Source organism: Salvelinus namaycush, unplaced genomic scaffold, assembly GCF_016432855.1.
Source record: "Salvelinus namaycush isolate Seneca unplaced genomic scaffold, SaNama_1.0 Scaffold13, whole genome shotgun sequence".
NCBI classification, from domain to species: domain Eukaryota; kingdom Metazoa; phylum Chordata; class Actinopteri; order Salmoniformes; family Salmonidae; genus Salvelinus; species Salvelinus namaycush.
In genome coordinates this window covers 285,788-301,745 of record NW_024058008.1, presented here as the reverse complement: position 1 = coordinate 301,745, position 15,958 = coordinate 285,788, and the positions used below count along the sequence as shown (strand labels likewise).

General features: G+C 43.0%; 1 protein-coding gene across 2 annotated transcripts in view; it reads right to left on the bottom strand.

The window, feature by feature from the left end:
* The window catches only part of LOC120036309 (semaphorin-3D-like), a 158,221-nt gene that overhangs the window by 32,821 nt on the left and 109,442 nt on the right, over positions 1 to 15,958 (bottom strand). For both annotated transcript variants that reach the window (XM_038982781.1, XM_038982782.1), the window contains 7 exons: positions 14,073 to 14,166; positions 9,444 to 9,572; positions 9,066 to 9,208; positions 7,838 to 7,952; positions 7,400 to 7,469; positions 6,658 to 6,802; positions 965 to 1,187 (listed from right to left, as the gene is read on the bottom strand). In XM_038982781.1, coding sequence (XP_038838709.1) covers positions 965 to 1,187; positions 6,658 to 6,802; positions 7,400 to 7,469; positions 7,838 to 7,952; positions 9,066 to 9,208; positions 9,444 to 9,572; positions 14,073 to 14,166 — 919 coding nt within the window. The remainder of the gene's footprint in view (positions 1 to 964; positions 1,188 to 6,657; positions 6,803 to 7,399; positions 7,470 to 7,837; positions 7,953 to 9,065; positions 9,209 to 9,443; positions 9,573 to 14,072; positions 14,167 to 15,958) is intronic.

Genomic DNA, 15,958 nt, shown 5'->3' with positions numbered 1-15,958 from the left:
CCTAGATAGAGGACATTATACTGTAATGGTATCTGTTCCTAGATAGAGGACATTATACTGTAATGGTATCTGGTCCTAGATAGAGGACATTATACTGTAATGGTATCTGGTCCTAGATAGAGGACATTATACTGTAATGGTATCTGGTCCTAGATAGAGGACATTATACTGTAATGGTATCTGGTCCTAGATAGAGGACATTATACTGTAATGGTATCTGGTCCTAGATAGAGGACATTATACTGTAATGGTATATGTTCCTAGATAGAGGACATTATACTGTAATGGTATCTGGTCCTAGATAGAGGACATTATACTGTAATGGTATATGTTCCTAGATAGAGGACATTATACTGTAATGGTATCTGGTCCTAGATAGAGGACATTATACTGTAATGGTATCTGGTCCTAGATAGAGGACATTATACTGTAATGGTATCTGGTCCTAGATAGAGGACATTATACTGTAATGGTATCTGGTCCTAGATAGAGGACATTATACTGTAATGGTATCTGGTCCTAGATAGAGGACATTATACTGTAATGGTATCTGGTCCTAGATAGAGGACATTATACTGTAATGGTATCTGGTCCTAGATAGAGGACATTATACTGTAATGGTATCTGGTCCTAGATAGAGGACATTACTGTAATGTATCTGGTCTAGATGGTATACGTATGGTATCTGCTAGATAGAGGACATTATACTGTAATGGTATCTGGTCCTAGATAGAGGACATTATACTGTAATGGTATCTGGTCCTAGATAGAGGACATTATACTGTAATGGTATCTGTTCCTAGATAGAGGACATCATACTGTCCATCCTCGGCATCCACTCTTTCTACTACCATGCTGCGTAGGGTGTAGGGCACGTTTACTACCCTGCGTAGGGTGCAGGGCACATTGACCCACTCTCTTACTGATAGGTACATACTATATACTATAAGTATTACTCTCTTACCTGTGCCCAGGTGTAGTACATCATACTGGCCATCCGCAGCGTCCACCCTATCCACCACCAACTTTCGTAGGGTGTAAGATACGTTGACAAGGGTAAAGACCGGGCGGCGGGTGACGGGTAGGATGGGTTCCCACATCAGATGATGACCCCTCATGAAACTCACTACGTCATCAGGGAAGTCACGCGTAGACTTGTGGAGGGGGTCGTAGGTCACACTGGGACACTGGGGAGAGGACATACAGAACACATCAAGTTGTTATTTTATTTAGACCATGTGATATAATTTATTAAAGGGGCAAATTGCAGTTTCTACATCCATTTTTTTTAAACTTAGTAATTAATGATACACTATATATACAAAAATATGTGGACACCCCTTCAAATTAGTGGATTCGGCTATTTCAGCTACTCCCGTTGCTGACAGGTGTATAAAAATCGAGCACACAGCCGTGCAATCTCCATAGACAAACATTAGCATTGGTTTCGCAAAACTAACTCTGACTTCCTTCATACTGGATGCAGAGACATACACACTGGATCCGTGAGTTCATCTGACTCTGAGGAAGAAGATAAAGGGCTTCATTGCCAAAATCCCGAAGTATTCCTTGAAATTAAAATGTTTATTTTATGGTCAGTCCATGGTCAAAAGCTCTGTCTATTAATTTGATAGTGGTTACATTTCTCCAGCCCCATCCCTCAGCTTTGTCCCGAAAAAGGGGTGGGAAAGAGTCTTTGTTATTGTTTCAATTGCTGATTGCCGCTTTAACTATGCAAGCGTGATGTTAAATGTCTGTTGCCTTTTTTTGAACGTTTGATCAAAACTACATGACAGGCATGCAAGGCAGGGGAAGTAACAGAAGTGAACAACGATTTTAGCCGTTTTATGCCTCAATTTTGACGTCCTAGACAAAATGTCCACGTCATGGTCTAAGTCGTAGGTCGTTAATGATTGTCGGACATCTTGGCTCGTTCAGTGTGACAGGGTGTCGATCTTTCAATAAAGTACCACTACGTGCGGTAGTAGGCTCCGGCAAAGTTCAAGCAGTGTCAGACATGTTGAGCCTAGAGTGGCTGGTGTTACGAGCAGATCCCGGCGACTGACCAATAGCCGGTGTTGTGCCGGAAATCTCCCCCTGCCAGACCCCCCCCCCCCCCCCCTTCTAATTTCCTTAATTTTGTGGCTAGAGTCAAATACTTTCTGTGGCACACATCAGAGTCAAATACAACCGAAATGAATAATTAATGTATGTGTGTTATATTAAACATAAAGGTAGGGGCGACATGGGCAGCCGCCTGGGGCTGCATCTTGCCGGGGGCGGACACTGAGGGGGGATTCGTCCAGGGCGCCATACAAGCTAGAACCGCCACATACACTTGAAACAAATAGTGTAATAAATACCATTTAAAATAACACAAGCATATTGCTATTACATTGTTATAACTAACTTCTTACTAAGCAGGGTTTCTCACAAACTCATAAACAGATACAGAGACCCACACACACACCCAAGGACAGAGGGCTGACGTAAACCTTTCATAAACACTGATAAGAAAAGGGTGCTTGGGTCCGCATTTCACGAGATAATGAGACACACACGCATACCCAAGGACAGAGGGCTGACTACGCACACACAAAATCTCCTGTTTTAGCTGAACATTTGATAACAAATAACTTTTGCTATAAGACTCAGAAGGATGACGCCCAGCTCATCAGGACCAATCTGAGAAGACAACAACCTGTCCAGAACCAACCAAAGGACCAGAACTTCCAGACTCAACCTACTTTCTGTGTTGTATAAAATGTCTATGCATTCTGTTATCTGGGCTTTTTCTGGAGGTTCTCTATGAGCCAAAGGAACGAGACCGTATACGCTTGTACCAGATATCTTTACTCATAATTAAACTGTCGCTTGTCATACAATTTATCACCTTGTCTGAATCGATCCTTGACCGGCTCACCCTTCTCCATATCCAATTATCAACAATAGCCAAACCGAAAACTGCAGACAAAAATTCTTTCTGCTACTAAGATCAGGGAAGTGTAGGCTAAACTGACAACGGAGGGAAGAGCAGAAAGCTCAACTAGCAGCAATGAAGAACGCGACGAGGGGGGAGAATTCTGGCAGGGGATATATTCGGTACAACACCGGAACGGAGTGTGCGCACAATAATATGATTATTGTGAATATTCAGAGTAATACAATAGTTCTATTTAAACGTTTACATTCTGTGCCTTTGCATAACGATTTCCCTTATACTCTTGTTTACATATTCACATCTGAAATCAGGCTTCCTAATGGGACTCTGATAAATGCAAAAGAAAATCGCCAATCAAAATAAACGTTCTACCATTGGTCTATTAACTAAACAAAATACAAAATACTAAACAAAAATATAAAACACAACATGCAATAATTTCAACGATTTTACTGAGTTACAGTTCATATAAGGAAACCAGTCAATTTTAATTAATTAATTAGGCCCTAATCTATGGCTATCACATGACTGGGCAGGGGCTCAGCCATGAGTGGGCCTGGGAGGGCATAGGCCCACCCACTGGGGAGCCAGGGCAATCAAAATTAGTTTTTCCCCACAAAAGGTTTTTTATTACAAACAGAAATATTCCTCAGTTTCATCAGCTGTCCGGGTGACTGGTCTCAGACGATCCCGCAGGTGAAGAAGCCGGATGTGGAGGTCCTGGGTTGGCGTGGTTACACGTGGTTTGGGGATGTGAGGCCGGTTGGATGTACTGCCAAATTCTCTAAAACGACGTTGGAGACGGCTTATGGTAGAGAAATGAACATTGAATTCTCTGGCAACAGCTCTGGTGAACATTCCTGCAGTCAGCGTGCCAAGTGCACGCTCCCTTAAATCTTGTGACGTCTGTGGCATTGTGTTGTGTGACAAAACTGCACATTTTAGAGTGGCATTTTATTGTCCCCAGCACAAGGTACAGCTGTGTAATGATCATGCTGTTTAATCAGCTTCTTGATATGCCACACCTGTTAGGTGGATGGATTATCTTGGCAAAGGAGAAATGCTCACTAACAGGGATGTAAACAATGTGCTTAGGTGCTTAGGTGTCACGCCCTGACCTTAGAGATCCTTTTTATGTCTCTATTTTGGTTGGTCAGGGCGTGAGTTGGGGTGGGCATTCTATGTTTTGTTCTATGTTGTGTATTTCTATGTGTTTGGCCGGGTGTGGTTCTCAATCAGAGGCAGCTGTCTATCGTTGTCTCTGATTGAGAACCATACTTAGGTAGCCTTTTCCCACCTGTGTTTTGTGGGTAGTTGTTTTCTGTCTTGGTGTCTGCACCAGACAGGACTGTTTCGTTTACTCTCGTTGGTGTTTTTGTTATTTCAGTGTTCAGTTTATTAAATTAACATGAACACTTCCCACGCTGCGTTTTGGTCCACTCCTTCTTCCCAGGAAGATCGTTACATTATGGAACATGTCGAGGATCTTGTATTTCAGCTCATGAAACATGAGACCAACACTTTACATGTTTCGTTTATATTTTTGTTCAGTATAATTTACCCCATGGTGATGTCACCAGGGAAGGCCAAAACTCCCTCGCACGACAACAGATTTCAGGCAGTCTTTTCCAACAGCTCTTTATCTATTTTTCACAGTATTATTCCAACCTCATAGTGTGGAAATATACACGGAGTGTACAACATATTAGGAACACCTGATCTTTCCATGACATAGACTGACCAGGTGAAAGCTACGATCCCTTATTGATGTCACCTGTCAAATCCACTTCAAATCAGTGAAGTTGAAGGGGAGGAGACAGGTTAGAGAATGATTTTTAAGCCAACTGAGACATGGATTGTGTATGTGTGCCATTCAGAGGGTGAATGGGCAAGACAAAATATTTAAGTGCCTTTGGACAGGGTATGGTAGTAGGTACCAGGTGCACCGGTTTGTGTCAAGAACTGCAACGCTGCTGGGTTTCCCCCAAGAATGGTCCCCCCGCCCAAAGGACATCCAGCAAACTCAACACAACTGTGGGAAGCATTGGAGTCAACATTGGCCAGCATCGCTGTGGAACGTGTTCCTAATGCTTTGTTCACTCAGTCTACGTATATAAAACACAGAAAAAAACACGTTTTTGACAGCGTTGGGTCTTTAAATTATCAGAGATGATGTCATTTCCCACCTATCATACTGAAAGCATTATACTGATGTAGAGAGTGTAGGCCTTAGTGCTGGATATGACAAGCATGAGTACCATTGTGGAAGTATGGTAGGTGGTTAGACTGTTGGGCCAGTAACTGAAAGGTTGGATCGAATCCCTGAGCTGAAAAGGTAAAAATATGTTGTTCTACCCCTGAACATGGCATTGTTCCCCGGTAGGACATCATTGTAAATAAGAATTTGTTCGTAACTGACTTGCCTAGTTTTTATTTTATTTATTTATTTATTTTTACCCCTTTTTTCTCCCCAATTTCGTGGTATCCAATTGGTAGTAGTAACAGTCTTGTCTCATCACTGCAACTCCCGTACGGACTCGGGAGAGGCGAAGGTCGAGAGCCATGCGTCCTCCGAAACACGACCCAACCAACCCGCACTGCTTCTTAACAAAGCCACCCGCACCAATGTGTTGGAGGAAACACCGTGCACCTGGCAACCTGGTCAGTGTGCACTGCGCCCGGCCCGCCACAGGAGTCACTAGTGCGCGATGAGACAAGGATATCCCTGCAGGCCAAACCCTCCTTAACCCGGACGACGCTGGGCCAATCGTGCGTCGCCCCATGGACCTCTCGGTCGCGGCCGGCTGCGACAGAGCCTGGGCTCGAACCCAGAATCTCTGGTGGCACAGCTAACACTGCAATGCAGTGCCTTAGACCACTGCGCCACCCGGGAGGCCCCTGACTTGCCTAGTTATTTTTTTTTTAAAGCACCTCAATTGGACTATGTTTATTTCCTTTTAAATGTGGCTGCTATTACTCTATATCACTGTGGGCTGTTCAGTGACTCTAATCAGGAGTTGTAACTAAACCGGATGATGTGAAGCTGTTCAGTGACTCTAATCAGGGGTTGTAACTAAACCGGATGATGTGAAGCTGTTCAGTGACTCTAATCAGGAGTTGTAACTAAACCGGATGATGTGAAGCTGTTCAGTGACTCTAATCAGGGGTTGTAACTAAACCGGATGATGTGAAGCTGTTCAGTGACTCTAATCAGGGGTTGTAACTAAACCGGACGATGTGAAGCGAGTTTCACGTCAGTTTTAATCATGTAACCACAAAAACACTGACATCCCTGACCCTAGTGATAATCAACCACATTCAAGGAACTACTACTACAACCTGCCAGCAGTTAGCTCCCAACAGCTTAATCATCTTATTTTAATCAACACATGTTGCCTGTCTGTCTGACTGCCTGCCTGGCTAGCTATCTGTATGTTAATCTTTTTAATAAATACTGTACATAAGCTGTTTACATTTTTATTCAAAGCGACTTAGGTGCATACATTTTTTGGTGACACCAGTGGAAATTAAATCCATGATCCTGCTGTTGCAAACGCCATCCTCTACCAACTGAGCCACACAGGACTTTCTGTCTGTCTGTCTATCTTCCTGTCTGTTTGACACTGCTTCCCTATCTATCCATCCGTCCGTCCGTCTGTCCGTCTGTCTGTCACTTCCTTAAACAAACCCTCAGACAGTCCCTACTGAGAACTCACAGTGCCAGGTCGTGGATATGGGATCCTCCCCTTGTACTCCACCCAGCGGTAGTCGGGCCCTTCCTTATGGGCGAACGGACCGTTGAAGGCTGCCCTGATAGAGGCCATGGAGTAGACACACACTGCTGACCCTCTGAATACAGAACTAAGGGAGAGAAGAGAGAGAGGGGGGGAGAGGCGAGTGGAGATGAGAGAGAGAGGCGAGTGGAGATGAGAGAGAGAGAGAGAGAGAGAGAGAGAGAGAGAGAGAGAGAGAGAGAGAGAGAGAGAGAGAGAGAGAGGAGAGTGGGGAAGAGAGAGAGAAAGAGAGGAGGGTGGAGAAGAGAGAAGAGAGAGGAGAGGAGGGTGGAGAAGAAAGAGAGAGGAGGGTGGAGAAAGGAAGTGAGTGTTAACGTGGATCCGGTGGGTTACAATAACACAACCAGTCGAGCCTCTACAACCCTGACCCCTGTGTAACCCCTGACCCCTGGGGGTCACTGCAGCACTGGGAAGGAGTGTGCACGTACCGGGTGGTGGGAGTGTACACGTGTAGGAAGAGGAAAACATCCCTTTAACATCCTCTCAACTTTCTATTGTCTTTTTCGGGTGTTTCTCACCGAGAAGATGAAAAGCTGGTTCTTTTCTAGTCAGACCAAATATTCAGTTATCGAATCATTTAACACATTTGTCTTATCCGACCATACTCTGTAATTTTGAATCATACTGTCGTCGTGTTTTGTTGGGTTTAAAAGCCCAAACTCACCTGGAGGTGGAGAACACTCCATAGATGATGGGGTTCTGGGAGTCTTTGGTCTCCAGCATGAAGACATCCTCTGAAACACACACAGTGGGGAAACGGAGATCATTGAAACAGAGATCGTTGAAACGGAGATCGTCAAAACGGAGATCGTCGAAACAGAGATCATGGAAACAGAGATCATGGAAACAGAGATCATGGAAACAGAGGTCATGGAAACAGAGATCATGGAAACAGAGATCATTGAAAAAACTAAGGCCTTATTAGGCAAACATAATGATGTATACTCCTTTCAAGGTTATGGTACCAGTAGTCATTGATAATTCTACTGAAATGTTGGCAATCAAAATTAGAACGTTAAACCTTGCAGCTAAACAGAGTGCACTCATTTGTTGGTACATTAAACATCAACTCAGCCGGGCAGTATGTAAATTAAAAACATACCTAGCTCGTCAAATTGTGTGTCCAGTCCAGCAGGTCCTGGTACAGAACACACCAGACGGGCCTTGAGGAACGTACTCCAACGGTTAATCAGACTCCTCTTCCCTCCAACGTCATTCTAACGGGACACACAGAGGAGATCGGACATGAAACCAACATCTACATCACTTTCAATTAGGTGCTTTTAGTCTCACTAATATCAGTCAAATCAGACATTGTAGGCTCTGCTGTTACTGTAGGATCTATTACTGTAGGATCTATTACTGTAGGATATATTACTGTAGGATATATTACTGTAGGATATATTACTATAGGATATATTACTGTAGGATATATTACTGTAGGATCTATTACTGTAGGATATATTACTGTAGGATATATTACTGTAGGATCTATTACTGTAGGATCTATACCTGTAGGATCTATTACTGTAGGATCTATTACTGTAGGATCTATTACTGTAGGATCTATTACTGTAGGCTCTGCTGTTACTGTAGGATCTATTACTGTAGGATATATTACTGTAGGATATATTACTGTAGGATCTATTACTGTAGGATCTATTACTGTAGGATCTATTACTGTAGGATCTATTACTGTAGGCTCTGCTGTTACTGTAGGATCTATTACTGTAGGATCTATTACTGTAGGATCTATAACTGTAGGCTCTGCTGTTACTGTAGGATCTATTACTGTAGGATATATTACTGTAGGATATATTACTATAGGATATATTACTGTAGGATATATTACTGTAGGATCTATTACTGTAGGATATATTACTGTAGGATATATTACTGTAGGATCTATTACTGTAGGATATATTACTGTAGGATATATTACTGTAGGATCTATTACTGTAGGATCTATTACTGTAGGATCTATTACTGTAGGATCTATTACTGTAGGATATATTACTGTAGGATCTTCCATTAAGCCCTTTGTGATAATATTGTAGCGAATTCAGGGGGTAGCCCCAACCGTTACGCCAAGAGGTCTGAAAACTCTTGACGAGGTCGCTAGGTGTTGGGACAAATTCCCTACAGTATATATCCGTTCTCCATATCCGGGATATATACAGTAGTCCGAACAGGGACTTAATCCAGTGACTGTCAAGCCAACACCTCAACTGTTACGACAAGAGGTCTGAAACCTCTAGATGAGGTGGCTAGGTGTTGGGCTAAAGTTACTACAGTATCTGTTCTCCATATCGTCATATCATCCCCCTCACCTTGCAGACGCGTGCCACTCTGTTGTAAACCCTCTTGTCCCACTGGCTGGACTCTACAGCTGTCTCCTTGAAGAAGATATAGACTTTGTCATCGTCCACACTGTGTGTGTCTGGGATAGAGAAGGAACCCACAAACTCTGGCTCTGCGTGGAATGAAACAAAGGATATCATGATGAGGACGTAACTTCTACTCATTAATTCACTGCAGTCTTGGAGGTTTTCTCAGTGCGTATATAGTGTTGGTTGTTGCTGTGAATAGAGGAACGTAGTATAGCTGTCTGTCTCACCATTGAGCCAGTGGTCCTGGTAGGCCTCAGTGCGTATATAGTGTTGGTTGTTGCTGTGAATAGAGGAACGTAGTATAGCTGTCTGTCTCACCATTGAGCCAGTGGTCCTGGTAGGCCTCAGTTCGTATATAGTGTTGTTTGCTGCTGTGCACAGAGGTACGGAATATAGCTGTGTTGGTGCCCATGAAATCCACTGATGTCCCGGCATACAAATCTCCATCTACAGGTGAGATAGGGAAGGGGTTAACGTAAGAAAACACAAATACATAAACTTATTAAATAAAAAACGTCCTCTCACTGTCAACTGCGTTTATTTTCAGCAAACTTAACATGTGTAAATATTTGTATGAACATGACAAGATTCAACAACTGAGACATAAACTGAACAAGTTCCACAGACATGTGACTCACAGAAATTGAATAATGTGTCCCTGAACAAAGGCGGGGGGTCAAAATCAAAAGTAACAGTCAGTGTCTGGTGTGGCCACCAGCTGCATTAAGTACTGCAGTGCATCTCCTCCTCGTGGACTGCACCAGATTTGCCAGTTCATGCTGTGAGATGTTACCCCACTCTTCCACCAAGGCACCTGCAAGTTCCCGGACATTTCTGGGGGGAATGGCCCTAGCCCTCACCCTCCGATCCAACAGGTCCCAGATGTGCTCAATGGTATTGAGATCTGGGCTCTTCACTGGCCATGGCAGAACACTGACATTTCTGTCTTGCAGGAAATCACACACAGAACGAGCAGTATGGCTGGTGGCATTGTCATGCTGGAGGGTCATGTCAGGATGAGCCTGCAGGAAGGGTATCACATGAGGGAGGAGGATGTGTTCCCTGTAACGCACAGCATTGAGATTGCCTGCAATGACAACAAGCTCAGTCCGATGATGCTGTCTCACACCGCCCCAGACCATGACGGACCCGCCACCTCCAAATCGATCCTGCTCCAGAGTACAGGCCTCAGTGTAACGCTCATTCCTTTGACGATAAACGTGAATCCGACCAACAACCCTGGTGTGACAAAACCGCGACTCATCAGTGAAGAGCACTTTTAGCCAGTCCTGTCTGGTCCAACGACGGTGGGTTTGTGCCCATAGGCAACGCTGTTGCCGGTGATGTCTGGTGAGGACCTGCCTTACAACAGGCCTACAAGCCCTGTCCAGCCTCTCTCAGCCTATTGCGGACAGTCTGAGCACTGATGGAGGGATTGTGCGTTCCTGGTGTAACTCGGCAGTTGTTGTTGCCATCCTGTACCTGTCCCGCAGGTGTGATGTTCGGATGTACCGATCCTGTGCAGGTGTTGTTACATGTGTCTCCCTGTAGCGCTGTCTTAGGCGTCTCACAGTACGAACATTGCAATTTATTGCCCTGGACACATCTGTGGTCCTCATGCCTCCTTGCAGCATGCCTAAGGCATGTTCACACAGATGAGCAGGAACCCTGGGCATCTTTCTTTTGGTGTTTTTCAGAGTCGGTAGAAAGGCCTCCTTAGTGTCCTAAGTTTTCATAACTGTGACCTTAATTGCCTACCGTCTGTAAGCTGTTAGTGTCTTAACGACCGTTCCACGGGTGCATGTTCATTAATTGTTTATGGTGCATTGAACAAGCATGGGAAACAGTGTTTAAACTTTTTACAATGAAGATCTGTGAAGTTATTTGGATTTTTACTAATTATCTTTGAAAGAGTCCTAAAAAGTCCTAAAAAAGTCCTAAAAAAGTGACGTTTCGTTTTTTGCTGAGTTTATCTCTGTTACATCTTTATAATGTATTTTTCAAAACGTAAGTAAATGGCTGAACACAGCGATCAGTCTGGTTTACAAGGCTGAGAGTAATTAGGGATGGTTTCATTATTTTGGAAACTATAACCTCAGTACTCAGTGTGCAGATATATCCTAACGCAACAGACAAACATGTTCAAAATATATTGTTATGAAATATATTGTCTGTCATATATTTTTGACAGTATATTGTTTATATACCGGTTAATATATGGCCTGTGTGAGTATTGAATTCAGCTGATGCTTTTGGATCTTGCATCACAATCCTAGAAAAGCCCAGAGCAGCTTGTAATTATGAATCATATGTTTTATGTACTGAGGTCCGCTGGGATTGAAGTCCACTTCAAAACTACATGAGAACTAAATCATGTTGTTCACTCGTTCCCTTCCTAGTTCCCTTCCTAGTTCCCTTCCTAGTTCCCTTCCTGGTTCCCTTCCTGGTTCCCTTCCTGGTTCCCTTCCTGGTTCCCTTCCTAGTTCCCTTCCTAGTTCCCTTCCTAGTTCCCTTCCTGGTTCCCTTCCTAGTTCCCTTCCTAGTTCCCTTCCTAGTTCCCTTCCTAGTTCCCTTCCTGGTTCCCTTCCTGGTTCCCTTCCTAGTTCCCTTCCTGGTTCCCTTCCTGGTTCCCTTCCTGGTTCCCTTCCTAGTTCCCTTCCTAGTTCCATTCCTGGTTCCATTCCTGGTTCCATTCCTAGTTCCCTTCCTGGTTCCCTTCCTGGTTCCCTTCCTGGTTCCCTTCCTAGTTCCCTTCCTAGTTCCCTTCCTGGTTCCCTTCCTAGTTCCCTTCCTAGTTCCCTTCCTAGTTCCCTTCCTGGTTCCCTTCCTAGTTCCCTTCCTAGTTCCCTTCCTAGTTCCCTTCCTGGTTCCCTTCCTGGTTCCCTTCCTAGTTCCCTTCCTGGTTCCCTTCCTAGTTCCCTTCCTGGTTCCCTTCCTAGTTCCCTTCCTAGTTCCCTTCCTAGTTCCCTTCCTGGTTCCCTTCCTAGTTCCCTTCCTAGTTCCCTTCCTGGTTCCCTTCCTGGTTCCCTTCCTAGTTCCCTTCCTAGTTCCCTTCCTGGTTCCCTTCCTAGTTCCCTTCCGGGTTCCCTTCCTAGTTCCCTTCCTGGTTCCCTTCCTGGTTCCCTTCCTGGTTCCCTTCCTAGTTCCCTTCCTAGTTCCCTTCCTGGTTCCCTTCCTGGTCACACTATTTCTGAAGAGTCTCATAAAGACTGGTAGGGTGGGTTTGATTCCTGCATGAGCAACATGTATACTGAATATACCCTTACAAAAAACAAAAACAAATATGAAAAAAATCACTTGAAATTAACACATGCACGAAAAACTGTTGTTTTCGGACACATGTACGAACAAATCACATGAAGAAAAAAATTCATCACGTGAAAGAAAAATAAGAAACATTTGTCACATGACTCAGACATATGGTTTCTCAAACATTTCACATGTGATATTCTAAGGTTCACGTGTGCTTTTGTAAACGGGCAGAACCTAGAACCTGGGCTTCCAACGTCTTGACCATTAGACCAAGAGGGTCAACACTGGTTTATCTTTCAATGTCAGAATATTGACTGTTCAAAATAAGTCTGTCAAATGTTTAAAAAAATGTTGTCGATATAATCTCAGGATATGTTGTGAGTAATCACGAATAATCGCAAATTCAGAATTTTATGAAGTTGAGCTGTAATTGAGCTTGATTTAGTCCAAAGTAACAGTTAGAAAAAAATCTGGTAAATTGATGAAGCTCACTTTCTTTAACCTCAACATCAACTTGTTTTGACATCGCTTTGTTGTTTTTAGATGTATAGATTATGTATTTTGGATGTTTTCAGTGTATCTTTAACGCTTTCAGACAATACGATTAATCATGATTAAAAAAATATGTGTGCACTAAAATGATAAAAACTAGAGTTAATGGATTAAAACTTTTGACAGCCCTAATTCAATATAATCTCTTTATAGAAAAGGTATCTGTTTACATTCAATCCAAAAGCAAACACATTCACACATTTTCAAATACATTTAAATCCCTTTTAGGCCTGTGTATTAAATGGAACAAAAATGTATGGACAGCTAGCTAACAATAACAGAATTTTAAAAATAGGTAGCTAGGACGAAATGGAAAACTAGCTATCGCCTATCACTAAGCTAGCTAGATGTTAGCAATTAGCAACTTTCTAAAATATATATAATTACAGTGGTTCATATTTACACATAAAACCATTTTAGAGCCAAAGCAGATAATTTGTTAGTTCTATATCGTGGGATCTTTTTGTGTCGGTAAAATTAATTACTTAATTGCGAGAAATAGGCAGTGGAAATGCCTTTATACGCAAATAACAAAGTAAACATGGAGTCACGCGATGACATGGTGTGTGGTTCTCCCACTATGACTCATCAGGAAACCGTGCAGTTTATTAGGCTACAGAGGAAATTAGTTACGATGAACTTCACAGGGTGGTGAAAGTGCACGATGAGTAATACCAGGTAGATAGTAAGGTACTGACCAGGTAGGTAGTAAGGTACTGACCAGAATAAATATTGAGGGTTTGATTCTGGTGACGTGATGATCAAATGGAGTTTTCTCACATGTGAAACTGCAAATGGGGTTTTCACATGTGATTGTTTTTCACATGTGAACTTGCAATTCACATGTGATGGTTTTTCACCTGTGAACTTGCAATTCACATGTGAAGTGAAAACATGTTATTCTCCTCACATGTGAAAAGGTGGTGTTAACATATGAACGCTAAATTAAACACTGTAAATGATCAAATATGGTTTCACATGTGAAATGTAAGATCAACATGTGAAACTGCAAATTTCATGTTTTGTTTTTGTTGTAAAGGTACAGCATGTGTCTCAGTCAGCGTTGACAGTTGTGGAAGTCATTTTCGATTTAAGGGTCTCCATTTCATTTCCATATTTTACTATATAACATGTATGACTTACCAGTGAGCCTGGCGGTGAAGGGTTCCCGTGGACTAAAGGGGCATTTCCCCCGTCCAGACTCCACAGCATGGCTCAGCAGGTGGAACGATGGCTCCTAGGACACACCAGAGAACCATCTCAACCTCCACAGTAACATTATTAACCCTCCTTAACACCAGAGAACCATCTCAACCTCCACAGTAACATTATTAACCCTCCTTAACACCAGAGAACCATCTCAACCTCCACAGTAACATTATTAACCCTCCTTAACACCAGAGAACCATCTCAACCTCCACAGTAACATTATTAACCCTCCTTAACACCAGAGAACCATCTCAACCTCCACAGTAACATTATTAACCCTCCTTAACACCAGAGAACCATCTCAACCTCCACAGTAACATTATTAACCCTCCTTAACACCAGAGAACCATCTCAACCTCCACAGTAACATTATTAACCCTCCTTAACACCAGAGAACCATCTCAACCTCCACAGTAACATTATTAACCCTCCTTAACACCAGAGAACCACCTCAACCTCCACAGTAACATTATTAACCCTCCTTAACACCAGAGAACCATCTCAACCTCCACAGTAACATTATTAACCCTCCTTAACACCAGAGAACCATCTCAACCTCCACAGTAACATTATTAACCCTCCTTAACACCAGAGAACCATCTCAACCTCCACAGTAACATTATTAACCCTCCTTAACACCAGAGAACCATCTCAACCTCCACAGTAACATTATTAACCCTCCTTAACACCAGAGAACCATCTCAACCTCCACAGTAACATTATTAACCCTCCTTAACACCAGAGAACCACCTCAACCTCCACAGTAACATTATTAACCCTCCTTAACACCAGAGAACCACCTCAACCTCCACAGTAACATTATTAACCCTCCTTAACACCAGAGAACCATCTCAACCTCCACAGTAACATTATTAACCCTCCTTAACACCAGAGAACCATCTCAACCTCCACAGTAACATTATTAACCCTCCTTAACACCAGAGAACCATCTCAACCTCCACAGTAACATTATTAACCCTCCTTAACACCAGAGAACCGTCTCAACCTCCACAGTAACATTATTAACCCTCCTTAACACCAGAGAACCATCTCAACCTCCACAGTAACATTATTAACCCTCCTTAACACCAGAGAACCATCTCAACCTCCACAGTAACATTATTAACCCTCCTTAACACCAGAGAACCATCTCAACCTCCACCGTAACATTATTAACCCTCCTTAACACCAGAGAACCATCTCAACCTCCACAGTAACATTATTAACCCTCCTTAACACCAGAGAACCATCTCAACCTCCACAGTAACATTATTAACCCTCCTTAATACCAGAGAACCATCTCAACCTCCACAGTAACAGTATTAACCCTCCTTAACACCAGAGAACCATCTAAACCTCCACAGTAACATTATTAACCCTCCTTAACACCAGAGAACCATCTCAACCTCCACAGTAACATTATTAACCCTCCTTAACACCAGAGAACCATCTCAACCTCCACAGTAACATTATTAACCCTCCTTAACACCAGAGAACCATCTCAACCTCCACAGTAACATTATTAACCCTCCTTAACACACAGAGAACCATCTCAACCTCCACAGTAACATTATTAACCCTCCTTAACACCAGAGAACCATCTCAACCTCCACAGTAACATTATTAACCCTCCTTAACACCAGAGAACCATCTCAACCTCCACAGTAACATTATTAACCCTCCTTAACACCAGAGAACCACCTCAACCTCCACAGTAACATTATTAACCCTCCTTAACACCAGAGAACCATCTAAACCTCCACAGTAACATTATTAACCCTCCTTAACATCAGAGAACCACCTCAACCTCCACAGTAACA